We start from the raw sequence: 27,929 nt of genomic DNA on the forward strand, positions 1-27,929 counted from the left end.
CAGCATCCTCCGAGCGGCCCTGCGGCCGCTTTAGGACCGGAAAACAGCATTCCACCTGCAGGCCTCCGGCCCTCACGGCACCCACCAAGAAGGAAAGGTGACGCCCGGCTCCGCTTGCGTGCCGAGTCCCGCGTGCCTTACCGAGGACGCCTGCGCAAGTGTCTCCGGGGCATCTCCCCGCCCTGGCGCAGGCTTACTGTGTAGGTGGGCGAAGGCGGTCGGCAGCCGCGGGCCAGCTCCTCCGGCTCCTCCGTAGCCGCGCCGCTCGCGGCCGACAGGGTTCGCTCTCCGCGGAGCCTGTCCTGTTCCCGGCCGGCCAGCGCCTGCGCCTGCGCGGCGCTTCCGCCGCTCGGCGAAGGGAGAGAGCAGCCCTACTGCTGCGCGCTGGGACTAAGATGGCAGCGGCGGCCCGGCTGGGCTGGGGAGCTGCGGCTGCTGCCGCGGGGCTGCGTAGGCGGTAGGTGACGAGCCAGGAGCTCCGCACGGGGGTGCCGCTGGGCCTAGCAGAGCGGTCGCCACCCCCGCCCCGTTGGGGCGGGAAGAAGTACCCCTGACCGAGCCTTTGGGCCCCCCCTCCCCCGGTCCCCGCCGTTGGGGATTTCGCCCTGCGGTGTGGGCGGCTCTCCGTGAGGCGGCTCTGCGCCCCCAGTCCGGGCGGGATCTGCAGCGCCCCGTGCCAGGCTCTGAAACCCGGCGCCTGAGTGCCTACGGTGGGGAGGCCCGCAAAGACGGGCTGCAGAAGCCCCACGGAGGAGCTGTTTTTTAAAATCGTGTGGTCCTTCCAGTCCTTCCATCACGTGCATTCCCTCCCTCTGCTTTTTAAACACAAATCGGAATGTCTACAGAATGGGAGCGGGTACCTCATTTCCTCATTTTCCCAGCAGGCCCAGAAAGGGGACGTGACCTGTATGAGGTCACACAGCTTCTAAGCGGTGGAACTCTGCTGAGAATCCAGATCCCTAGATTTCCTCCCGGTCACCTAAACCCACTCTGCTCTCTTGTTTGTTTGTTTTTTTCCCTTTCTGTGCAACCTGCCTTTGAGGTTTTTTTTTTTTTTTAAGATTTTTATTTATTTGACGGATAGAGACACAGCGAGAGCGGGAACACAAGCAGGGGGTAGTGGGAGAGGGAGAAGCAGGCTTCCCGCGGAGCAGGGAGCCCGATGCGGGGCTCGAACCCAGGACCCTGGGATCATGACCCGAGCCGAAGGCAGACGCTCAACGACTGAGCCACCCGGGCGCCCCAACCTGCCTTTGAGTTTGACCTCCCAGTGACATCTGGCAACAACGTCGGTTAGGTGAAAAGGAATGAAGACTTAAGTAGGTGTACCTTGATTTTGCTTCTGGAACAAAAGAACAGAAGGGCCCACCAAGGTTTCACCTAGTGAATATTAAGGACTTTTAATGCTCATGATGCCCTTGAAGTGTAAATGCAGTAAGTTGGCTGGAAGATTCTTTGTTAGTCACCTCCTGGCCCCGGCTGTTATGTTTGGATAGATGTCTTCCTGGAATAATTTTACTATTAACCTTTACTGTTTTGTCACTTTAAATCCATCTCTCACTGTATTCATCCATTCTGTTGCTTTTTCCCTGCGCCGCAGGGACAAGAATACTGGTCTTCAGTGTATTTCCATATTCCAGCGTAGTCAAGATTTAGGCAGTTCGCCACAGATAAAAATGTTTTCGCCCCAAACCTTAAACTTCATTCAATAATTCATTATTGGGCACCTATCTCATCCTAATAATGGTAGCTAACATTTATTGAGCTCTTGCTACAAGTGCTTGGCACTGATTTAAGCACTTTACGTGGAGTATCTGGGTCCCTCTTTGGCCCAGTCTTTGAGGTAGCTGTGAATATTCTTTTAGAGATGAGGAACTGAGGCCATCCTTCTAGTTGCTGTGGGTCACAGAAATGAAGATGCTCCTTTTCTTTAGTGAGTTTGCAGATAAAAGTAATCAGAGAACGTTTTTTTAAGTGATCATACATAAATTTAAAATTCTTCAGCAATTTATGCAAAATGAAAATTGTAATGGTAGCAATATATATATATATATTAAAGATTTTATTTATTTATTTGACAGAGAGACAGTGAGAGAACACAAGCAGGGGGAGTGGGAGATGGACAATCAGGCTTCCCGCGGAGCAGGGAGCAGGGAGCAGGGAGCCGGATGCGGGGCTTGCTCCCAGGACCCTGGGGTCATGACCTGAGACGAAGGCAGACACTTAAAGAGTGAGCGACCCAGGCACCCCCGTAGCAATATATTTTAAAGTAAACTGGATTTTGGGATGCCTGGGTGGTTCAGTTGGTTAAGCATCTGGCTCTTGATCTCAGCTCAGGTCTTGCTCTCAGGGTTCCGAGTTCAAGCCTCACATTGGGCTCCATGCTGGGTGTGGAGCCTACTTAAAAAACAAACAAACAAAAAGTAACCTGGATTTTAAAGTAACTTGCAACTGATTTCTAAAATTTTTTAGGTTTTTTTTTCCTTTTCCAATATTTGTTTTTCCCTTCTCTCTTCATTTTTAATTTGTCAAAGCCCATGAAAAAATAGCCAATCAATACTTCTCTATTACAGTGAAATAACCAAAGTTACAAACACTGGCTTAAGGGGTTTCCAGTCAAAAAGCATATATAAATTGTTGGCTTCTTTAGCAGGTTGGAGGGGAATAGTACACTTTCTATTAGACTTTTTGAAGTATTGAAATACCTTTCAAAACAGGTAGTATTGGGGCGCCTGGGTGGCTCAGTCGTTAAGCGTCTGCCTTCAGCTCAGGTCATGATCTCAGGGTCCTGGGATCGAGCCCCGCATTGGGCTCTCTGCTCAGCAGGAAGCCTGCTTGTCCCTCTCCCACTCCCCCTGCTTGTGTTCCTTCTCTCGCTGTCTCTCTCTCTCTGTCAAATAAATAAATAAAAAATCTTAAAAAAAAAAACCCCACAAAAAACAGTATTGATTCTCTTTCCAGGGAAACATGGTAGTAGAGACAGAAAAGGGAGGGACTTCACAGTACTTAATTTTGTGCCCTTCGAATTTTGAACTGTGTGATTCTATTACCTAGTTTTTTTAAAATTTAAAAAGAAGAAAAGAAACAGTTGGTAGTTCTTTGCATCCTTCATGCATAGCTAAGGTCTGGGAATCCAGGTTGTAAATCACAAATTTAGTTGCATTTCTTTTTCTTACACTGGTATTGCACTATCCTGTGTACACTTCGTTATCAAGGCTATAAATTTCCACTTGAGCTCTTGGTTTTTGTTTTTGTTTTTTTTAAGATTTTATTTATTTATTTGTCAGAGAGAGACACAGTGAGAAAGGGAACACAAGCAGGGGGAGTGGGAGAGGGAGAAGCAGGCTCCCCGCCCAGCAGGGAGCCCTATGTGGGGCTCGATCCCTGGACCCTGGGACAATGACCTGAGCCGAAGGCAGTCGCTTAACAACTGAGCCACCCAGGCACCCATTGAGCTCTTGTTTTTAAATTGTTTGCAGATATTGCTTGCCTAAGGAAATGGGAATAATGTGGGTGGAGAATGAAATTAAGCTTTGTTGTTTTCATTATTATATGTATACACACACATATATATGCATATATATATGAAGTAGAAACAGCTTAAAAGATTATCTCTTGAAATGTCATTTTAATTTGCTTTTAAACGTAGATTATGTCCTATGATGAATCCATACACCGTTAAGAAACAGCTTCTGCATCATTTTGTACAAAGACCACTTTTCCAACTGCCTGCAACCTTATGTAACACAGGTAAAATTTCACCTTTTATTTTTTTTTAATTTTTTAAAAAAGATTTTATTTATTTATTTGAGAGAGACATCACGTGAGGGGGGGAGGGTCAGAGGGAGAAGCACACTCCCCGCTGAGCAGGACCCCCCCCCATGCGGGACTCAATCCCAGGACTCCAGGATCATGACCTGAGCCAAAGGCAGTCGCTTAACCAACTGAGCCACCCAGGCACCCCAAAATTTCACCTTTTAGAACAAATTATGTCTCAGAAGCTAATGAAACTGTGCTTAAATACAGTTTGGTGGATCATAAAAGATAAGAATTTGTATATTTTCTTTTTTTTTTTCTTTAAAGATTGTTTATTTATTTATTTGACAGAGAGAGAGAGAGCATAAGTAGGCAGAGTGGCAGGCAGAGGGAGAAGCAGGCTTCCCGCGGAGCAGGGAGCCCGATGCAGGACTCGATCCCAGGACCCCAGGATCATGACCTGAGCCAAAGGCAGACACTTAACTGATTGAGCCACCCAGGCGCCCCAAGAATTTGTATATTTTCTATTCACGTGCATAAAAAGAACATAGCATTTTTTTGTGTCGTAACGTAACATTTACTATAATTATTTGCTTATACATATTGGCATTAGATTTCAAGAATCTGGAGCACAGGGGTACCTGGGTGGCTCAGTTGTTTGAACATCTGACTCTTGGTTTCAGCTCAGGTCGTGATCTCCAGGGTCCTGGGATCAAGCTCCATGAGCCCCACGTCACTGGGCACCTGACTCAGTGCGGAGTCTGCCCCTCCTCCACTTGCACGTGCTTGCTCGTGTGTGCTCGCTCTCTCTCTTTCTCCTGAGTATAGCATCCAATAGACCTATGAAATCTCAGTATTTTGAATAACACATCTTCTGGAACATTGCTCAAGAATGATTTCTCAGGGCGCCTGGGTGGCTCAGTCGTTAAGCGTCTGCCTTCGGCTCAGGTCATGATCCCAGGGTCCTGGGATCGAGTCCCACATCGGGCTCCCTGCTCAGCAGGAAGCCTGCTTCTCCCTCTCCCACTCCCCCTGCTTGTGTTCCTGCTCTCGCTGTCTCTCTCTGTCCAATAAATAAATAAAATCTTTAAAAAAAAAGAATGATTTCTCAAATGAAAATATTATAAAAAGTTACAAATAGGTTTGTTTCAAAAAATCATATGTATTTTAAGCTGCTGTCCTCCTTATTTTATTAACAATACACCTAAAAAGGGCACCTGGGTGGCTCAGTTGGTTAAGTGTCTGCCTTCAGCTCAGGTCATGATCCCGGGGTCCTGGGATCGAGCCTCCCATTGGGCTCTCTACTCAGCAGGGAGTCTGCTTCTCCCTCTTCCTCTGCCCCTCCCCTGCTCGTGCTCACTCTCTCTCTCTCTCTCTGGAATAAATAAGTAAAATCTTAAAAAAAAAAAAGAATATACCTAAAATCAGTAAATTTCTAGCTTTCGTCCAAGCGTTAGAAAATAGTACTTTCAATGTAGTTTTTCTTTTTTGGGGGTCCAAATTAATTAGTTATGGGCTTTGTTGATGATTTTGTTGATGTTACATGCTTTTATTTTCATTAATGTTGGAAGTAGGTATGAAGATAGGATTTGAAAATTATTGAAATGTGACCAGTGTCCTGTGGTTAGGGAACCTTGAGAGTTGTCTCTGTGTGTCTGTGTGTAAATGTCTGCCTGTGTGTGCTTATGGATCTATATATAAGAGTTTGGATTCAGCTCTTGGGCCCTCTCCCATTTCCGTCACTACCTTGAACACTTTGTGGCCATATTCTGGCAGGTGGCTGACTCTGGCTAACCACATGAGTTGGATCAGGGTAAAGACCTTACCTCTTCTGTATACCGGGGCAAAAAGAGGAAAACCTTGCCTGGCTCCTTGAATCACAGAATAAAAATTTAGGCATAAATATTGAGTTAGCATGTTAAGCTACTTTAATTGGACTTTTAAATATTGTGGTATGGAATCATGTGGTCATCAGGTTTTTCAACTTGGAAACCCACTGGTCTTAGTCTTTGATATTGACTTTAAGGACCATTAATGTATATTTTGGGGGAAGCTTCTGCCTCCCTATTAATCTATTACTTATTAATACCAAGCATACTGGGAAAAATTATTTTAGATCATTCTATTTTGTTATAACCCTTATGACACTCTCAGGGGCATCTTTCTGGATGATGGACCTGGAAGTCATTTCTGAAATACCTAATTAAGCCCAGTTCAGACTATAATTGAAATGATTTTGTTAATACCTAGTCAGATTACTATTTTGAAATAGCTTTGTTCATTGTCAGAAGAGAAAGTTTGTTGTGATGTCATATATTTTCTACTTCAGACAATATACAGAGATTATGCTTTCAAATTTTTTTTATATTTGTAGTTTTTTTTAAGTTTTTATTTATTTTTTTATTAATCTCTACCAACGTGGGGCTCGAACTCACGACCCTGAGATCAAAAGTTGCATGCTCTTGGGCACCTGGGTGGCTCAGTTGGTTAAGCGACTGCCTTCGGCTCAGGTCATGATCCCGGAGTCTTGGGATCGAGGCCCTCATCAGGCTCCCAGCTCAGCGGGGAGCCTGCTTCTCCCTCTGACCCTCTCCCCTCTCATGCTGTTTCTCTCTTTCTCTCTCTCTCTCTCTCAAATAAATAAATAAATAAGATCTTTAAAAAAGAAAAAGTTGCATGCTCTTCCCACTGAGCCAGCCAGACACCCCACATTTACCGTTTTTACCTTCAAGTATTTCTGAAACCTTTTCTTTCTGCATATATAGTTTTACAGAAATGGACTGAGTAGAAAAATGCCAGATTTAATTCTTCAAATACTGTGGTAGAGTGCTTAATGTGTGTGGAGATTTTGATTACCAATAAATTATTAAGAAAGGCTTCTAGAAATGATTGGTCATATCTAAGGTTAAAAGAACCTTGTTTTTATATTTACAGAAATTGTCAGCAGGCCTTTCTTTAATGTTCCATCTGAAAACTTGTTCCCATGTAACAGATTTTTCAGAGGAATTTATTCATTGGAGGTATAGCTATTTTATTTTTTTAAGATTTTATTTATTTGAGGGCGCCTGGGTGGTTCAGCTGGTTAAGCGACTGCCTTCGGCTCAGGTCATGACCCTGGAGTCCTGGGATCGAGTCCCGCATCGGGCTCCCTGCTCAGTGGGGAGTCTGCTTCTCCCTCTGACCCTCCCCCCTCTCATGTTCTCTGTCTCTCATGCTCTCCCTCTCTCAAATAAATAAATAAAATCTTTAAAAAAAAAGATTTTATTTATTTGAGAGAGGGAGAGCATGAGAGAGCATGAGCAGAGTGGGAGGGGCAGAGGGAGAGAAAGAAGCAGGCTCCCCGCTGAGCACGGAGCCCGATGCAGGACTCGATCCCAGGACCCTGGGATCATGACCTGAGCCGAAGGCAGCCGCTTAACCAGCTGAACCACCCAGGCACCCTGGAGGTATAAATATTTTAAATCAAGTATTTGGATTTTGACGTTATCGTTTTAAATTTTTCTCTTTTTTAGGATTTGCCTGTTCACCAAGTGAGCAGTTGATAAGTTTATAGGACAGTGACTTAAAATGTATGGCAGTTTAGTTTCAGTTTCTCCTTCACCAAGGAAATGACTCAACGTCATTTAGGTGGCTGCTTGGCAAGGTGTAAAAACCACCCTCAGCTGTGAAATTAGAATCCCTTATAATGGGTAAAAAGAAATCACTTCCATACAAATCCTATACTTTGCCAAATTTAATCTATTTCCAATTAAAAAAAAAACTGTTGCTTGTTGGTATTTTACTATTTTTCCTCAGCATATGATATGAGGATTATGACAGGATAGGAAGACTGATTTTATTTTATTTTTTTTTAAAGATTTTATTTATGTATTTCACAGAGAGAGACAGTGAGAGAGGGAACACAAGCAGGGGGAGTGGGAGAGGGAGAAGCAGGCCTCCTGCTGAGCAGGGAGCCCGATGCGGGGCTCGATCCCAGGACCCTGGGATCATGACCTGAGCTGAAGGTAGACGCTTAACGACTGAGCCACCCAGGTGCCCCTTTTTTGTTGTCTTTAAAAATTATTTCATCAGCTTGATCAACAAAGCCTTATTTTCTTTTTTCTTATGTCTTGTTTCTTTGAAAATGAGCACTTCATAGTCCATAAGCTTAACTACTGTTTTTTCTGGAATAACATTCTTTCTTCTTTTTTCTCTTTCAGTGAGACACATGTTTATTCAAACACAAGATACCCCCAATCCCAACAGTTTAAAGTTTATTCCAGGAAAACCAGTTCTTGAGACAAGGACCATGGATTTTCCCACACCAGCTGCAGCATTTCGCTCCCCTCTGGCTAGGTATATTACTATTTCTCATTTGCTTTTACCAAGAAACATAAATAACTGACTTTGGGAGTAAGGCAGCCTCGTTTAATGATTGCATTTTTATGTGCACTGCACCGTTTTCAACGTAAAGAATGCTTTCTTTTCAGGTAAGAGATAAAAGAAAAATAACAGTTGATATTAGGAAACCCTTCTCCTGAAAAGTAAAGTATTTGAGAGATCTATGGCAGGAATAAATGACTCTATATTTTTACTTTAAAAAAAAAATCATCAAAATGAAAATAGGATAAATTTCCATTCTAAATCTTTAAAACTATTTATAAAAAAAAGTGAAAACTTGTTCATTTTTTTCTTAAGGATAGTTGAATTTTTTTCGATGTGTCAAAATGGAGCAGTGTCTAAAATATTCCACTCAGAACTGTAAATAATAATTGTTACTAGATTTGGCATGATTTTATAAAAACAAGTCAGAGACAATTTTTAAATTCACTAAAGACCTGTTAGATATATGTCAGATGATATAGGACAAACAAAATTATTGGAATGAATTTCTTTCTTTTTTTTTAAAAGATTTTATTTATTTGACAGAGAGAGACACAGCGAGAGAGGGAACACAAGCAGGGGGAGCAGGAGAGGGAGAAGCAGGCCTCCTGCCGAGCAGGGAGCCCTATGTGGGGCTCGATCCCAGGACCCTGAGATCATGACCTGAGCCGAAGGCAGGCGCTTCACTACTGAGCCACCCAGGTGCCCCTGGAATGAATTTCTTTTTAATGATAGCTAGAGAAATTATTTATAATAAGAAGTATTAGAGTCAGTCTACATCAATTTAAATCTTTGGTAACCTAAGCCTGAGACTGATTGCCAGGTATATGTAGAAAGTAAAGCTTAGATAACCACTTCTATACACACAGCTGTTTTATATGTCGCACTTAGAAGAGCAAGAAATAATACATTTATTGAAGGAATGTTTTTTTAATTTTTTAATTTAATTTAATTTTTTTTTTTAGTAGGCTCCACGTCTAACATGGAGCCCAATGTGGGGCTTGAACTCAGGACCCAGAGATTGAGACCTAAGCTGAGATCAAGAGTTGGCCGCTTAACTGACTGAGCCACCCAAGCGCCCCTTTTTAAATTTCTCATTAATAAAAACACATTTCCTTTGACCTACACATGCCACTTCTCACAATATGCCTTAGAGCTTTTGTTTTTCATACTTTTTTTTACAGGCCGCAGTAAGAAGCCTTTTATATCACAACCCAGTTCACACACACACACATAGGTGGATAGATACATGCACACGTATTCGATGGGACAGTTTTGACCCTGTGAAAAACATTCTTATTTCCTTTCTAATTCTCTTGATTCTATTGTTTTATTATATTAGATAAAATCCAGGTCAATACCTAATTGATTTTACAAGCTATTAGTGGAGTTGAAAAACACAGCCTCACAGAACATCCACGTACATATACAAGGTGATACAAGGATGTTCATTGCAGCCTTGTTGGTAGTGGTAACAAGTTGGAAACAACCGAAATACTCATCAGTAGGAAGAGTTCCATAAACTTTGTCCATAGTCTTAGATATTAAAAAAGGATGAGGAGAACCCTCATTTACTGTCATAGACTGACCTCTTTGACACACTTTTGGGGTGCCTGGGTGGCTCGTTCGGTTAAGCGGCCGACTCTTGATTTCGGCTCAAGTCATGATCTCAGGGTTGTGAGATTGAGCCCCGCATCAGGCTCTGCAGTGGGTGTGGAACCTGCTTAAGATTCTCTCTCCCGGGCGCCTGGGTGGCTTAGTAGTCATTAATAGTCTGCCTTCGGCTCAGGTCATGATCTCAGGGTCCTGGGATCGAGCCCCGCGCCAGGCTCCCTGCTTGGCGGGAGGCCTTCTCCCTCTCCCACTCCCCCTGCTTGTGTTCCTGTCCTCGCTGTCTCTCTTTCTGTAAAATAAATAAATAAAATCTTAAAAAAAAAAAATTCTCCCTCTCTCTCCCTCTGTCCCTCCACCCCATCTCTTTCTCTCCCCCTTTTAGAAAAAAATAAAAGACTGTTAATTGAAGAAAGTATGTTGTAGAACACTGAGTACAATATGATTATCTATATAAAAACAAAAAACACAAAACAAAAAAACACTAACATAAAGGTGAATGTACACCCAACCGATAACAGTGGATTTGGGGGAGGGGTGGTCAAGAGGCATTTTCACTTTATATGAATAGTTTGAAATGTTTACATCAAGAATGAATTTATGTATTTTGTATTTAAAAGAATATAAAAATAAAAAAGACTGTTCAGTTACAGATGAGTTAGAGATTATTTTTGTCTGATGTTTAGTTGGCAAAAGCCCTTTTCAAATTAGTCTTTTGAAAGTAGCTTATTTCCTGGATTCACAGAATTTATTACCTTCAGTCAAGCAAAACTAATCTTGTTTTTGTTGTTTTAACAGAGAATGTTTTTACTGTAAACCAGAATGTAAAGCTTCTTGAAAACAGAAACCTGTCTGTCTTGCTCATCATTGTATCTCTAGTGCTTAGTATAGTGTCAATATTCAGTGAGTTTTCAAATATTTGTTGAATGAATAAGTAAGAATGAATGAACAGTAGTGTATCTTACTTCAGAGAGGCATTTGACCTATTTCTTACTATCCTTCTGGACAAGACAGAGAAATTTAAGTGGAGTGTAAATCTGTCTCTAGTGACATATACAAGGGCTCTGTAGTATCTGTAATATCTCTGTAGTTGGCATATTTATCTTTATCTGTGACACATTAATGATGATAAGATTATCAGTTTCCAGATGGGAGGAATTGCTTCTATGTTAGATGGCAAAATTCGGAGAAATGTTTAAAGGTTTCATTAGGTGGACATGATAGTTTAAAGCAAGTAAGGTAAAATCTAACAGGAACAGATATTAAGGCTTATTATTTAAATGTTTAAAATGAATAGCTCAGTTGTGAGATGGAAGAATCCGACTTCTTAGTTCATTATGTTGGATATGTTGCAGTACTCAAAACCAGTCAAACTTCAACAGAGTCACAGTATCTAGCTCAATAGAGGTAACAGTCTTTGTATTCTGAATAAGTCAGACTATGTTTGGGATATATGTTCAATGCTGGGTGTCATATTTTATTTTGGACATTGTAGAAGTTGAAATTGTCCCGAGGAAAGTAACCTAAGTGGCAAAGCATGTATAATAATGTTTGAAACTCCTTTTGAGCGTTTTCTTTCTTAAAGCATAGAACCTGTGAACTCTTGCCTAAAGCAGTCCCCATGACATGACCCCAAAGATCAGGTTGATTCTTTTGCATGGTCCTTTCATTTGAAGAAAAAAAGTTTTGCTAACAGTGCAGAGGCACAGAGCCAATCAAGGGACCTACTTATAGGTCGGTGCTTGGGTTTATTGGATCATATTATGCAGCCAAGTACCTTGTAACTTCTTGTAAATTTAATATTGAATTAGAGGACCCAGATGACATCGTTTCAGACAAATTCCTAAATAATTTTAAAATAGTAATTCCAGTAACACTCATGCAATGATAGACAAAGAAAAGGTAAACTGTAACCTTTTTTGGAGTATGTCAGCTTTTATTCCTAAAAAGGGGTGAGGGAAAAAGGAAATTGTTCTGGTATGGTACATGTATCAGTGATTGGGAAAGGAAGATGCATTTCACCCTTGTAGAGGCTTTTCAAATTATAATCCTCCCCTCCTCCTCTTAGAGGATTTTAAAAATTAGTTTTATTGAGGTGTAATGTACATGAAATGAAATACACCAATTTTTTTTAAAGATTTTATTTATTTATTAGAGAGAATGAGAGACAGAGAGCACGAGAGGGAAGAGGGTCAGAGGGAGAAGCAGACCCCCCACTGAGCAGGGAGCCCGATGCGGGACTTGATCCCGGGACTCCAGGATCGTGACCTGAGCCGAAGGCAGTCGCTTAACCAACTGAGCCACCTAGGCGCCCTGAAATTCACCAATTTTAAGTGTATAGTCCAGAGTTTTGATAAATATATACAGAGTTTTGATAAATATAGACAGATAAATATATACATGATAAATATATACTTATACAAATATATACTATATATATTTTGATAAATATATACAGTAACCACCACTAAAATAAAAATACAGAACATTTTTATTACGGCAGAAATCCCTCATTTCTCTTTGCATTCAATCTTCTTGCTTCACTTCCATACCCTGGTAACTATTTTGTTTCATGGCAATGAATTCCAACTTTGTTGAGCTATAACTGATGTAAAACATTATATAAGTTTAAGGTATACAGTGTGCTGATTTGATATGCATATGCCTTACAAAATGCTTACCACAGTAAAGTTAGTTAACACACCTATCACCCTGGTAACTATTGAGCTTTCTGCCACCACAGTTTTACATTTTTAGGTTTCATATAAATGCGCCCATATAGTCTTTTGTGTTTGGCTTCTTTCCTTTAGCATAATGCTTTTGAGAGTCCTCCTTGTTTTTGCATGTACCGTTAGTTTATTCTTTTTTATTGTTGAGTAGTCCTGCATTGTACGGGTACACATGGTCTGTTCAGTTATTCACTAGTTGATGGGCATTTCCAGATATTCTTTTTGGTTTTTATAAATAAAGCTGCTGTGAAGATTCATGGACACATCTTTGTGGAGCATGTTTTCAGTTCTCTTAGGTAACTACCTAAGAGTGGGATTGCTAGATCATAGGGTAAAGGGATGAAACAGGATTGGCCATGAGTTGGTAATTGTTGGCCATGAATTGTTGGTGCTGGTGATGGGTATGTAAAGGTTCTTCTGCTTTTCTGTCTACCTTTGTATATGTTTAAACTTTTCTGTAATAAAGGCTTTTATTATCTCTTATTTCTTATTTATTCACAGGCAGTTATTTAGAATTGAAGGAGTAAAAAGTGTCTTTTTTGGACCAGATTTCATCACTGTTACAAAGGTAAACATAGGATTATGTAAAATAATGTATGAAGTTCTTTTAGTTTTTTTCTGAATTTGATGTGTTTTATACATATTGTTATTAAAAACCTCTAAGTTTACTTCTCACATTTCTCAAGTTAGTTATTAAATAGAATTTTCAAGTTGAAATTAACTATGGTCCAAATCCCTCATTTTTCAGAAGAGAAAAACTTGAGCTTCAGAGGCTTAAGTGCAGGATTGTGTCCAGGGTTACGTATCTGCCCTACAGCAGGGCCACGACTCAACCTGGGCAGAACTAGAATTTAGGCTCCCAAGTGTTATTTTTACTAATTCTTTTTTTTTTCTTTCATAATTGAGATTTTATTGGTAGTTTTGATGTTTTTACTAGTTCTTAATTTAAATTGAAAGAGTAAAAAGAAAAGCAAACAAATAAACTATATGCTTATGTATTTGACCAACAGATGAATATGTATCTCTTTTAAAGGGGGCTCTTTCATCATGGCCCATCTGCTGAAATACTTAAGAACTTCACAGATAAGAGCAGGGGACTGTGTCGTTCTGCAGCACTTGGTTAACCTCTAAATGTCAGAAAGTTGATCTAACTATGCTGCCCGTTCCAATAGCTGGTATCTGCTGGAAAAGGTGGTTTCATTTTTAAGTCTACTAGATTAATTAGAAATGAAGTGTTTAAATTTGAACTATGGATATTTTCAGGTCTGTTAATTGATATGTATACACTGAACTTAATCATTTGTTCAATATTATGTCAAAATCCAAAGTTTTCGGGGCACCTGGGTGGCTCAGTTGGTGAAGCGGCTGTCTTCGGCTCAGGTCCTGATCCCAGGGTCCTGGGATCAAGCTCTCTGCTCAGCAGGGAGCCTGTTTCTCCTTCCCCCTCTGCCCCCCCTCCAGCTTGTGCTCTCTCGCTTGCTCACTCTTTCTCTCTCAAATATGTAAATAAAATCTTAAAAAAAAATCCAAAGTTTTCATGTAGTCCTCTTAAGCAATTTGAAAGGATTACTCTGAGTTCTTGATGCACTGATAGGACTGATGAAAGTGGACTGGGTTAGTGACCTGTTAACAAAAGTCCAGTATGCTCTTGTAGCTTCTGTGTGTGCAGGGGAATTAGTTTTCCTCTGTGGTGGTAATCCCTGTGGCCATAGTTGTTCTTGCAAATATACCAATTGTAAAAGGTTTTGTCGTGTTGTTTAAAGTGTTATTGGCTCTAAATTCTCACAAAGCCCTTTCTTGCCCATATCGTTTGAAGTGGCTGTCTCTCCAGGAGCTCATTACCCTGTTTATTGTCTTCATTGCACTTATCACTTAGTCACTTTTTTTTTTTTTTGGTTTATCTTTATTATGTGTCTTTGCTACATTGGAATGTACACTCCGTAAAGCTAGGGATTGCCCGACTTACTAAGTTCACCTAGAACGATGCCTAGCACATAGTGTGCACTTCAAGAAATTTTTATAGAAGGAAACAATGATGTAAGATTTCATAGACTGAATTTTCAGGCTTTAAGAGGTTTCTGCCAAAAGGATTGTGGTCAGTAAACCCATGCTGACAGATCCCTCATGTTTCCCAGTTTAGAGACATCTGATATATCTTTGGTTTTCTTCAGTTTGCTTTCTTTGATATTTTTTGAGGGTGGGGGGAGGATCTGCTCTTGTTTAATATTTCCAACATGGCTGGTATGGCATTCACATAGCAGAAGTGCTTTACATATATTACCTAATTTAATTATTTAAACTAGGTATTCTTGTCTTCATTTTACAAATGGCAAATTATGTATTTTAACAAGTTCTTTTTTTGTCCTTTTATATACAGCCTATGGCATATAAAAATTTTTTTAGATGAAAATGTGATTATATCTTACAGAGTTTTTTTCTTTGATTTTGATAAGTCATCTTTTATTTCCTTTCTCGTTCATAATTTAATTACTCTTTGGAATTTCTCCAGCCCCACTATTTTTTCTTAAGTGAAGTGACATAACTAATAAATAATAATTTAAGTTAGGGCATGTATTGAAATTTAATAGGCAGAATAGTAGATTTGTTTTCTTTCAGTTACCTTTTTTTTTTTTAAAGACTTTATGTATTTGACAGAGAGAGACGCAGCAAGAGAGGGAACACAAGCCGGGGAGAGTGGGAGAGGGAGAAGCAGGCTTCCCGCAGAACAGGGAGCCCAATGCGGGGCTTGATCCCAGGACGCTGGGATCAGGGCCTGAGCTGAAGGCAGATGTTTACCGACTGAGCCACCCAGGCATCCCTTTCAGTTACCTTTCTTATGGACTATCTCATCTACCTGATATCTTCAGCTATTGCCTATTTCCTTTTCTGATTTGTAATTGATGATTCAGAGACTTCCTTATGCATAATTTGTTATTTATTTATTTAAAGTGAATAATTTATTTCTTTTGCAGAGTAAGGATAATTTTCTTTCCTTTTTTTTTTTTTTTAAAGATTTTATTTATTTATTTGACAGAGAGAGACACAGTGAGAGAGGGAACATAAGCAGGGGGAGAGGGAGAGGGAGAAGCAGGCTTCCTGCAGGGCAGGGAGCCTGATGTGGGGCTCGATCCCAGGACCCTGGGATCATGACCTGAGCCAAAGGCAGATGCTTAACGACTGAGCCACCCAGGCACCCCAAGGATAGTTTTCTATTCTGTTCTTTGAAATAACTTTGATAATTCCAATGTTTTTTTTTTAAGTAAGCTCTACGCCCAGTGTGGGGCTTGAACTCACAACCCCAAGGTCAAGAGTCAGATGCTGTACTGACTGAGCCAGCCAGGCACCCCTGTTATTTTTTTCTAAATGAGTAAATGTATTTGAAGCTTATGTACCTGCCTTTTTTTCTCATTCAGACAACTTCAGAATATTTTTCTTTTTTTATTACCAATATTTCCCTACTCAGTAGAGCCCACTATTTACTGAAGATCTGAAGTAGCCCTCCGATCCATCTTCCAAATAAGTTATTAAAATGTTATCCAGAGCCAGTTCCCATTCCCAGTCACTAAGGCAACTCACTAGTTTTGCTCTTGTATCCATAGCAGTGCCCATTTATCTTGTCTTCTGTATACCGTGTCTAAATCGGTTTTTTTTTTTAAAGATTTTATTTATTTGAGAGAGAGAGAGTGCATGCAAGCAGAGAGAGAGAGAGTCTCAAGCAGACTCCATGCTGAGCAAGGAGCCTGATGCGGGGCTTGATCCCAGGACCCTGAGATCATGACCTGAGCTGAGATCAAGAGGCAGATGTTCAACCAACTGAGCCACCCAGGTGCCCCTAGATTGGTTCTTAGTCCATGACAAAAATAGCCCCTTTTATTTATGTAGACTTGTTTTTTAGTAGTATTTAAGCATAGCCACTAGCTAACAGCCTCCTGAGAATCTAAATGGACTGCATCTAATAGTCTTTCCTCCTAAAGAGCTCTCCTTTAAATAACTTAAAGAGGGCCCCTGGGTGGCTCAGTCGGTTAAGTAACTGCCTCCGGCTCAGGTCATGATCCTGGGATCAAGTCCTGCATCGGGCTCTCCCTGCTCTGCGGGGAGCCTGCTGTTCCCTCTGCCTCTGCCTGCCACTCCCTCTGCTTATGCTCTCTTTCTCTCTCTGTCAAATAAGTAAATAAAATCTTTAAATATATATATATAAAACTAAAAGAAAACATGTTCCCTTTCTCTTTTTGGATATTAGTACTATTTGGGTATTTAGTAATTGTGCCTTTTTTTGATGGAATCAACTAGTTGGCCAGACATAGAGATGACATAGGTATGGATTCTTTCTTAAGGATACCAGGCTTGTTGGAGGTCCACAAGTCTTCTAGCACAACACCATAGATAAGACATGTTACATGTTTTGGTTCTACAGTTGTGTCATTGGATTTCTTTAGTACTCTTAAGTAATATATGAGTTGAATTTTTTGGATACTTGTGGGATATCCTGTATATTTGATCAAGCAACTCTATCCTATTTTCTTTAAAGGAATGGGAAGTCTCTTTATCATTCTCTTTAAACACCGAATTCATTCAGTGTTTTAATTCTCTTCACCTCATGATAAAGTATCTTTTAATCATTGTGGTATCCCCTGTACAAGGCATGGTACATTTAACATAAGTTTGATGAATGAATGGATGAATGTATGAGGAATGTTCTAAGATTATATCTTCCAAAGTCCTTATAAACCAGATCCGTTAAGGACTGGAATTGACAGGTCTCCATAAATGAGTGCTGTTGTTACACAGTATAGGATATCTATAGGAAAAGATTCTTGAAAGATACAAAGTATTATTTTGTATTAGTCTTTGCTCTTGATTAGAAATGTAGCATTTTCCTTTAAATATTTACAGGAAAGTGAAGAGTTAGACTGGAATTTACTGAAACCAGATATTTATGCAACAATCATGGATTTCTTTGCTTCTGGCTTACCCTTAGTTACTGAGGAAACATCTTCAGGAGAAGCAGGTATTGTGTTGGATAGTTAATATTTAATTAAAAAAAAACTTCTTTTCTTCACATTTGTCTTGATTTTGGAAATCATGATAATAGAGATTTTTATCATTGTTTAGATCTGGAACCAATTCCAGAGGGAACAGAACTTCGCATATACTAGTTTTATTCATCATTTTTGAAAACTTGTGCATAAATTGAATATATTATGCAAAACTGGTGTTTTTCAATTATAAAAATTTTCAGACATACCAGAAATATTATGATGTATACCAATTTGCTCTCCTCTCAGATTTAACAGATGTTAATTTTTTGCCATAATTGCTTGAGACCCATTTTAATTTTTTTTTGAGATTTTATTTACTTGAGAGAGAGTGAGCAAGAGAGAGCGTGAGCAGGGTGAAGGGCAGAGGGAGAAGCAGACTCCCTGCTGAGCAGGGAGCCTGATGTGGGACTCAGTCCCAGGACTCCAGGATTATGACCTGAGCCGAAGGCAGACGCTTTAATGGACTGAGCCACCCAGGCCCCCAAGACCCATTTTTAAATTTTTTTTTTTAAAGATTTTATTTATTTATTTAACAGAGAGAGAGAGACAGCGAGAGAGGGAACACAGGGGGAGTGGGAGAGGGAGAAGCAGGCTTCCCGCGGAGCAGGGAGCCCGATGCGGGGCATGACCTGAGCCAAAGGCAGTCACTTAACCGACTGAGCCACCCAGGCGCCCCGAGACCCATTTTTAAATAGAACATTAAAGACGTAGCCGAGACCTCATAACCTCCATCCATTGCTTTCCCCTTTCTATTTCCAGAGATGTATGTAAACCTGGTTTGTTTTTAAACTCTTACTACGTGTATAAGTCTCTGTGGGGAATATATGGTATTGTTTTTTTTAAACTTTAAATAATGTGTGTTATATGCAACTTGCCATTTTTTACTGAGCATAATATTTTGAAATACAACCATTTTGAAAAAAATGTTCTAGTTTATTTAAGTGCTAGATAGTATTGTTATATGAATAAACTACAGTGAGTGAATTTGTTCCTTATGGTCAAGTGAATTGTTTGTGCTCATTTCTATTACAAACATTGCTACAGTGGGCATCCTTGTACAAGTCTCTGTGGGTATGTGGAGAATTTCTTTAGGGTATATTCCTAAAAACAGAATTGCTGTATTGTAAATTGTTTTAATTTACATGCAGATTAGCAGGATATAAGAATTTGGACTTTCTTATATCTTCATTATCACTTAGTGTCTTTTACTTTTTTTTTAATCAATAAGTTAAGTATAATTGGTACCCTGTTTTAATTGCAGTTCCTTGATTTACACTGAGCCTGAAGGTTTTCATATGTTTACTGGTCATTATTTTTCTTGTCAGTAAATTTCCTGTTCATAATCTTTACCCATTGTTTAAAAATTGAGTTGTATTTTTTTTTTTGGTATTTTTTAGCAGGGTTTTGAAAAATATTCTGGGTATTAATCCTTTGTTAGGTATATTCATTGTAAAGAACTTCTCCCTAACCATTCCTTATCTTCTCACTATGTTTAGGATTTTTATCATTTAGAAATTTTTCTTTTTCCAGTTTTTTAAAAGGCAGAACATTTCATGAATTTGCATGTAAACTTTTCTCAGAGGCCATGTTAATCTTCTCTGTTTCATTCCAGTTTTAGTATTTATGCTGTTGAAGCAAGCACAGACGTTTTTCTTTTTCATGTAGTCACATATATTCATCTTTTCCTTTGTGGTTTGTGTTTTTTGTACCTTTTGAATAAGTTACTTTGTGTAAAGCACTTGGAAGACTAATTGCATATGGAGCTTAGTATTAGCTGTGACTATTACAATTTGTTGTTGATGAAGTTTTTCTTTCCCCTAGTATCATAACGATGTTGTCATGTGTATTTACATGTGCATATACATGTACACACAAAAATTTGTACTGTCATCTTTAGATGAACAATTCCACTTCTAGATATATATCCTAAATGAGTCCTGTAAATGTACACAAAATAATACATGAAGCATGTTCATTGAAATATTTTAAAAATACATCAGCAATTAAAAGGAGTGAACTAGATTTGGAGATACCAATGTGAAAAGATATAAAAGAAAATACTAACTGATTAAGGAAAATTGAAGGGTACATTTATTTACATACTTTTACATATATACCATTTATGCAAACTTGAAATAATATCTCAAACAATTCTATTTGTTCTTGGTGGGTATATAATACATAAAATTGATAGAATGTTTGTAGAGCCACTTGACTACACCTCTCCAGATTAAAAAATACACAAGCCTTGGGCGCCTGGGTGGCTCAGTTGGTTAAGCGACTGCCTTAGGCTCAGGTCATGATCCTGGAGTCCCGGGATCGAGTCCCACATCGGGCTCCCTGCTCAGCAGGGAGTCTGCTTCTCCCTCTGACCCTCTTCCCTCTCGTGCTATCTCTCATTCTCTCTCTCTCAAATAAATAAAATCTTTAAAAAAAATTAAAAAAAATACACAAGCCTGTTGACCCAAATATCCCACCACTAGGAGTTTATCTCATAGATATGTAGATATGTGATGTTGCAATATCTTAGATGTTACAAAAGTACACTTAAGCATGTATGCTTCAGATTGTTAGAAATAGTAACAAATTGGAAACAACTGAAATAATTGAGAAATTAGCTAAATGAAAAGAAATCTAGGGCACCTGCATGGCTCAGTTGATTAGGTGACTGCCTTCGGCTCAGGTCATGATCCTGGAGTCGTGGGATCGAGTCCCGCATCGGGCTCCCTGCTCAGTGGGGAGTCTGCTTCTCCCTCTGACCCTCTTCCCTCTCGTGCTCTCTATCTCTCATTCTCTCTCTCTCAAATAAATAAATAAAATCTTTAAAAAAAAAAAAGAAAAGAAATCCATACAATTACTGTGTACCTATTTTAAAAATTGAGGCATATCTATATATGCTGATATGGAAAGGCCTTTTAGATATATTAAATAGAAAAAAGATATAGAACAGTGTATGTATGTGATCTGTGTAAATTTGCACATGTAAATTTAATGTAAATGTACTAGAAAGATATGTGCTACACTATGATAGTGGTTGTTTATGGAATGATAGTGGGGAATGGAACTTAGGTTTGCTGGCATAAGAGAATTTTTTAAAAGATTTATTTATTTATTTTAGAGTGAGAGCATGCACGCTCACGTGTGGGGAGGGGCAGAGGGAGAGAATCTTTCAAGCAGACTCCTTGCTGAGTGTGGAGCCTGATGTGGGCTCGATCTCATGACCCATGAGATCATGACTTGAGCTGAAACCAAGAGTCCAATTCTCAACTGACTGAGTCACCCAGGTGTCTTGACATAAGAGATTTTAATTTTATTATATTTTATTTCTTTTATTAAAAAAGACTCAAAGTTAATATAATTTAATATTGATAATTGTTACTTACATTGTTGTCAGAACTCTAGTATGTATTATAATTTGAATTATCTGTATTTTTAGTTTTCCTAAAGGTAAATTTCTCAAAAAAATTTTAAACCCATAAAAAAGGTGTTAATGAAGATCAGTATATAACTTTATAAAGTAAAAGAAAAACAAAAATGACACAAAATGAAAAAAACTGATTTTTTAACATTTTGAAAATTTCCATAAGGTTTATATCTATATTTAGTATGGTTATCATTTTGAAAACCACTAAATTGAAAAATTAAAAATGTAAGTTAACTTACAAGGTAGGTGTGCCTTTGTGTCTCAAACTTTCCATCAGAATCCAGGCAATTTTTTTTCTCTACCATTTCTCAATCCTCGAGGATGATGAAAGTTTACAAACCAAAAAAATTCAAACCCTGACATCATTAGTAGATCGAGTTATGTCAGTTACTCACCTTTATTGCCAAGTGTTGAGTTGACCAGTGCTCCTTAATTTTTCTTCAGAGAATCAAGGGGTTCCTGGGTGGCACAGTTAGTTGAGTGACAGACTCATGACCTCGGCTCAGGTTGTGATCCTCAGTGTCATGGGATTGAGCCCAACGCCGGGCTCTGCAGTCAGTGCGGGGTCCGCTTGAGACTCTCCCTCTGCCCCTCTCTCCCGTGCATGTGCACCTTCTCTCTCCCTCCCTCAAATAAATCTTTAAAAAAAAAAAGTTTTTCTTCAGAGAATCGAATGATCTTTCCATCTTCCCAACTATCATCTCCATTTCCCTTATATCACCATACCCAGTTACATGTTCTATGCTTTTATTATTTTTTTAATGAGACATTAAGTTAAAATCATCCTGTTTTAATACTTGTATTTGCATGGATATAAAATTTCTACCGTTGATTTATTTTATTTGTAATTGTTTCTAGGATCTGAAGAAGATGATGAAGTTGTGGCAATGATTAAGGAATTGTTAGATACTAGAATACGGTATGTGCTCATTCTGCCCAAAATCAAATATACTGCAGAGGCAATTTTCATTATAGCAGTATACTTTTAGTTGTCTGTGAGGAAAAAAAACTCGAATAAATAAGTAGAAGTGAATGTAAACTGTAATAGGTAACCATGGCAGTTGAATTTAAAGCCTGTACATTCTGTATACTCACTCAAAATTTTAAGACAGTCTGTCTAAACACAGTGAAGGAGTTTATCTTTCACAGACACCATCTAGGTTTGATATTGTTATAATACCAAATTTCTTAAAATAAAAAAATGAGTTAAACAGTGTTTGGGTAGATTGTGAGAAGAGAAGAAGTACTTTTTTTCAGGCTATGCCCATAAAGAATAAATTTAAATGAGTGGAGAACCACAGGCTTCCACTTTTGCTTGTAGCAGACCAATGGTCCTGGTGAGAACTCCCAGAAATGCAATAAAATACAATACATTTTTTTTTTTGTCTGTAAACCATAGAGAGCTGCCAAAGCACACAAGATCCTATAGAGGAGGGAAGCTCATGAAGGCTTCCCGTGGGTCATTTTGCTGATTTTGGTGTGAGGCTAGAGTATGAGAACCTGGGCAGAGGGCAACTGTTTGTATCTACTAAATGTGAATATATGTACATTCTTGATCCAGCAATTCCATGCTCAGGTGTATTCCCAATAGTCATATATATGTCTACCAGAAGACATCTGCAAGAATCTTCACAGCTGCACTGTTTGTAAAAGCCAAAATCTGATTTTAACCCAAAAGTCCAGCCACAACAACAGGGATAAATTCTGGCATTTTCGCTTAATGGAATACTATGTGACGATGTGGAAGAATCTCATAAAGAGCAAAATAAGCCAAATATGAAAGAGTAAATGCTATACGTTTTTTAAATGGAATTTATATTTATAAATTATAAAGTTACAAAACAGGCAGAACTAATCAATGGTAATAGCAATTAGGAAATGGTTACCTTTGATTGCCAGGAGGCACAAGGGGGACTTCTGGGGTGCTAGCTTTGTGTCTTGGCCTGGGACAAATGTGTGTTCACTTTGTAAAAATTCATTTAATTGATCATACGTGATTTGTGCATTTTTCTGTATTAATGTTATATTTCGAGGCAAAGTTTATCTGGCAAAAAAAAAATTCAGCATGTGTCATATTAGTCGGCCTCTGTTCATTCAAAAGAAATGAGTATTATCTTAGGTAATTGCTGTAATTATTAGGACATTTGAGATCTTAAATCCCTAAAAAGATTATTAATAAGCAGGATTAAATATAATAAGTGAAGCAAATATTTGTATGAATGAATTTTGGCATTTTATCTGAAATTTTTAAAAAGGTTACAAATGAGACTAGCTAAATTTCTTGTTCTCTATTGTATAAGTAGCTCTAACTTTGTGAATTTTACCAATATAAATCTAAGCCCTGGGTTGTTTTAAATATTTTTGATGGAAACTTCAGTTCTTTTACATACATAACGAATATTCTGTGACCACAGGCCAACCGTTCAGGAAGATGGAGGAGACGTTATCTATAAAGGCTTTGAAGATGGCATTGTACAGCTGAAACTCCAAGGTTCTTGCACCAGCTGCCCCAGTTCAATCATTACTCTGAAAAATGGAATTCAGAACATGCTGCAGTTTTATATTCCAGAAGTAGAGGGTGTAGAACAGGTCTGCCAATATTATATGACAGTTGAGATTCAATATTAAACTAAATATTTGGGGATAAAAAGAAGAAATTCATGACCTGACCTATTCTTCAGGGGCTGGATCTCAGTGTTAAATTATTATCAGACTTGAAGAGTCCTTATTTTAGAATCCACTTGAGTGTTATGAATACCTACTATTTGCCAGGCCTTCTTACAAATATTACTCCTTTAATCTTTTCACAACACAGTATCGAGTAAGTTGTTCCCATTTTGTACGTAAGGAAATGGAGACTCAGAGGTCATACTGCTGCTCCAATTGTAGAAAAATTATGAAAAGGGGATTCAAAACGTGAATTTCATAGATGAGAGTTGGAAGTCCTCAGTGGAAGAGCTCCACTGCATCATGCTCATCCAGGCAAGAAACTCATCAAGAAATCATACTTTGTTGTACAGTCAGACAGAGTACTGAGTGGAGTTGTAGCCTGATAGCAGCATTTTTTTCTGCCCCAAGGTACCTCAGGAATATAGCACAGATCCTTCTAAGCAGTAAATAGTGACCTTCATTGCAGCAATTCTCAACCAAGAGGGTTGGCCTTATGGAAGGAGATTATCAAGGAGGAAAAAAGAATGTATGGAAATGAGAAATTTGAAAAAACTCTTCAGATCATTCTGTGCCTTTAGGGCGAGGGCATCTCCTCAGCTCCTTTGGGAACCACTCATCTCTGGGTAGTACTAAAATCTGTCCTTTCGGTACAATACATGGCATCTTCTCTTTGAAGGCCTTATTGGTCTTCTCCGTGGACTTAGGCTCTGCTTCGGTCCAAAGCCTCTTTCAGTGTGTCTGTTTCAGATTTATGTTTATGGGTAAGTTCCTTGAGAGACTTGTCATCATATCCAGGTCTTTGTGTTCCTCTCCAACATTTAGCCCTGTGTGTTGTACATGTTGTATACATTCTTTGTATTAAATAAGTATTTGGAAGAATGTTTCCAAATTTAGGAATGTTCTGCCTAAAATAGGAATTGATTGACAAAATTCTTTGGATTGTGTGTTGCTGAGATTAATTATAAAATATCAATTCCTTAGAAGTAAATATCTATTTTTACTCAACTCAGAAGAGAAAATATGAGAGAATTATTTTTCCATGATAGTCTCAGATCAGAACCAAATTCTTCCAGATTTAAAGAAACAAACTTGTTTTTGTTTCATAGTTTTCTCTATGCCTTATATGCCTCTTTATTTTTTTTTTAAAGATTTTATTTATTTATTTGAGAGAGAGAGAGAATGAGAGATAGAGAGCACGAGAGGGAAGAGGGTCAGAGGGAGAAGCAGACTCCTTACTGAGCAGGGAGCCCGATGTGGGACTCGATCCTGGGACTCCAGGATCATGACCTGAGCCGAAGGCAGTCGCCTAACCAACTGAGCCACCCAGGCGCCCATATGCCTCTTTAAAGAATTACATTACTTGAGACTTTGGTGAATTGACAAAGGAACATTTGTTCACTTGTCCAGGGTGGGGTGATGAATTGGTAGTCAGGTTATAAACTTGAATTGGTGTTTAATTATAGTAGGTATGTTGAAAAAAAATTCATGAGTTTATATAACTCTTTTCCTCTCTGAAGGACAATTCTTTATTTTCTGAGTAATATATTAACTCACGAAAAGATACTAATCTTGGGGCACCTGGGTGGTGTAGTTGGTTACGCGTCCGACTCTTGGTTTTGGCTCAAGTCTGATCTTGGTGTCATAAGATCGAGCCTGGCATGGGCTCCACGCTCAGCTGGGAGTCTGCTTGAGATTCTCTCCCTCTGCCCCTCCCCCCACTCCCCCTCAACCCCCCCTCCCGCATGCTTTCTTTCTCAAATAAATCTTTAAAAAAAAGATTACTCTTTTCATTTTTAAATCAGGTATTCATTAGTATTTTTCTAATAATTTAACTTATTAGAAATGAAGGTCCTCACATTTTTCTAAGATTTAAAATGAATTTTTGGGCACCTGGGTGGCTCAGTTGGTTAAGCCGCTGCCTTCGGCTCAGGTCATGATCCTGGAGTCCCGGGATCGAGTCCCACATCGGGCTCCCTGCTCAGCGGGGAGTCTGCTTCTCCCTCTGACCCTCTTCCCTCTCGTGCTATCTCTCATTCTCTCTCTCAAATAAATAAAATCTTTAAAAAAAAAAAAATGAATTTTTATCTGAGTAAGACCAAAATAATTAGTTGCTAGTATGATATTTTATTTCTTTACTTTTTTTAGGGATTCATCTTTCTAATATATATTTTTATAATAGTTTGGTGTAGCTCCTAAGAATATATTTAAGTAAATAGAATGTTTTTGGGAAAAAAAAAAGTTATATTAGTCTTGTGGCTAGGAAATACCAGTTAATTAATTGTAATAGTCAGTGTCCAGCTGAGACTCTGCTCCTGGAAGATTTTTTTGGGACAAGAAAAAGAGACCAATGCTTAATTAATTTGCAATATTAAATTTGCTTTTATGTTGTTATGATACCAGGTTATGAGACAAACTTGTGTTTTGGGGGCTGTTGATAGACTTGGTCTTATTGGATTGACATGCATTATTATAGAGTAGAGTATTTCAGGTAAGCAAGTAATGGTATAATCAGGAAAATAGCAATTTCTAATCTTTTTCTTAATTCTTAAGTTCTTTTTTTTTTTCTTGGTTTTAGGTTATGGATGATGAATCAGATGAAAAAGAAGCAAACTCACCTTAAAATAATTAGAATTTTCTTTGGGCCCAGCAGTTGGACTTATTGATAATATATACAAAGCTTTTATTGTTAATCTGCTAAGGAACTTGAGGATTAATAAAATATGCCCCTTTTTCAGAGACTGATACATAAATATTGCAATGTTTGCTTTACCTCATATGAGTTATTTATAACATCCTGAATCATCTTCTGTACACGTGGATTTTATCCAGGGATATGTTAATGTTTGTTCTTTATTTCTCATGGTTCCTTCTTTGCATAATGTGTGAAGCAGTTCATTTTCCCTCATTTAATTTATTTACTTTTTTTTAATACAGAAATAAGTAAGGAGAATGCTTATAAAAATACTCTAAAATGGCTTAGATTTTTGTGAAATATTTGAAACTATCTTTACTGGATTTTTATCTTGTTAAAAAAACACTCAACAATTTCTGGCTTAAAAATGGTATCTGGTTAGGGGTGCCTGGATATCTCACTAGATTAAGTGTCTGACTCTTGGTTTCGGCTCAAGTCATGATCTCAGGGTTGTAAGAATGAGCCCCACTGTGGGCTCTGCACTGGGTGTGGAGCCTGCTTAAGATTTTCTCTCTCCCTCTCTCCCCCTTCCCCCCAAAAAGTAGTCATAATGCTGAAAACTAATAAAAGAACCAAGTTCCAGAACGTAGACAGAATTTCCATTGGTAGAAGACACAGCAGGCTGAATTGAGGGAAAAGCTGCCTTAGTATGCTCAGGCTTTATTTTGTGAAGCAGAATCTCTGAGGAAAAAAAAAGATGAGAAACTGCTTTGGTTCTTCTTCCACTGGCTTCTCCTGACTCAGAGATTTATAATCCGTGCCATGCCAGAAATTTGGTCAGTTATCTTTCTACCATAGAGGTACTTGCTTTTTCAGATATCCAACATAGTAAATTACCCTTCTTTCTCATTTTCTATAATAATTCAGAGACAGTAGTTCACAGACAATATCACAATAAGAGGGAAATAGCAGTGGCACATTGTATTTCTGGAATTCTGGTTCCCAAAAGTATCGATATTAAGATAGGGATGGAGGGGCATCTGGGTGGCTCAGTGGGTTAAGCGTCTGCCTTCAGCTCAGGTCATGATCTTAGAGTCCTGGGATCGAGCCCCAAACTGGGTTCCCTGCTCAGCACGGAGTCTGCTTGTCCCTCTCCCTCTACCCCTCACCCCTGTTTCTGTGCATGCTCTCTCTCTCTCACTCTGCTCTCCCTCTCAAACAAAATCTAAAAAAAAAAAAAAAATAGGGATGGAAACAGGAAGAACACCAGGATTTGTGAATGCTGGGATTTAAAGTTTATATGTTTGTCCTTTGGTTCATAGAACCAGACAGTGGGGTTGGAGAATTTGTTCCCTGAGCTATTATAGATGAATTCAGGTCAGACTCTCGGAATTGCTTTGTAGACCAAACACATTAACCTGCCCTTAAGAAGCTACAGGAAATTGAAACGAGGAGATAGAGTTAATGACAAGTCTTGGGTATGGCCATGAAATAAGTGGCTGAAGTGGGGAGTGAATTGGATTCTTGGAGGAAAGGAAATCGTGGAACTGAGAGGCCAAGGTAACGGGAAGATTTTCTACAAAAGGGAGCAGCCATGAGGAACAAGGAGGAAAGGTGGGGAAGACCTTCTTAGACATACAGAGCAGTGTAAACAGAATCTGGAAGCTGTGAAATGTATTTAGTAACTGCAAGAAGAGAAATACGGC

At 38.9% G+C, this 27,929-nt stretch overlaps 1 protein-coding gene and 1 non-coding gene across 4 annotated transcripts; one reads left to right on the forward strand and one right to left on the reverse strand.

The window, feature by feature from the left end:
* The first annotated feature begins 334 nt into the window (after positions 1–334).
* On the forward strand, positions 335–26,329 carry NFU1 (NFU1 iron-sulfur cluster scaffold). 3 transcript variants are annotated; one of them, XM_028116366.2, is made up of 8 exons: positions 335–457; positions 3,650–3,750; positions 7,956–8,091; positions 12,960–13,026; positions 17,352–17,466; positions 21,780–21,840; positions 23,336–23,412; positions 26,167–26,329. In XM_028116366.2, exons 1-8 carry the CDS (start codon positions 396–398, stop codon positions 26,175–26,177), a joined length of 630 nt encoding a protein of 209 aa, XP_027972167.1. In that variant the 5' UTR covers positions 335–395; the 3' UTR covers positions 26,178–26,329. The 3 variants fall into 3 exon arrangements, with proteins under 3 accessions (XP_027972167.1, XP_027972166.1, XP_027972168.1); XM_028116365.2 differs by having other exon boundaries at positions 336–457; positions 23,336–23,510; XM_028116367.2 differs by lacking the exon at positions 3,650–3,750 and having other exon boundaries at positions 367–457; positions 23,336–23,510.
* On the reverse strand, positions 19,033–19,139 carry LOC114219004 (U6 spliceosomal RNA). Its single transcript, XR_003611286.1, has one exon. It is a non-coding gene; the product is annotated as a U6 spliceosomal RNA (small nuclear RNA).
* Positions 26,330–27,929: the final 1,600 nt, after the last annotated feature.

The sequence above is a fragment of the Eumetopias jubatus genome, unplaced genomic scaffold (assembly GCF_037043125.1).
Source record: "Eumetopias jubatus isolate StellerSeaLion01/CBP00866 unplaced genomic scaffold, mEumJub1_p1.0 scaffold_9, whole genome shotgun sequence".
NCBI lineage: Eukaryota > Metazoa > Chordata > Mammalia > Carnivora > Otariidae > Eumetopias > Eumetopias jubatus.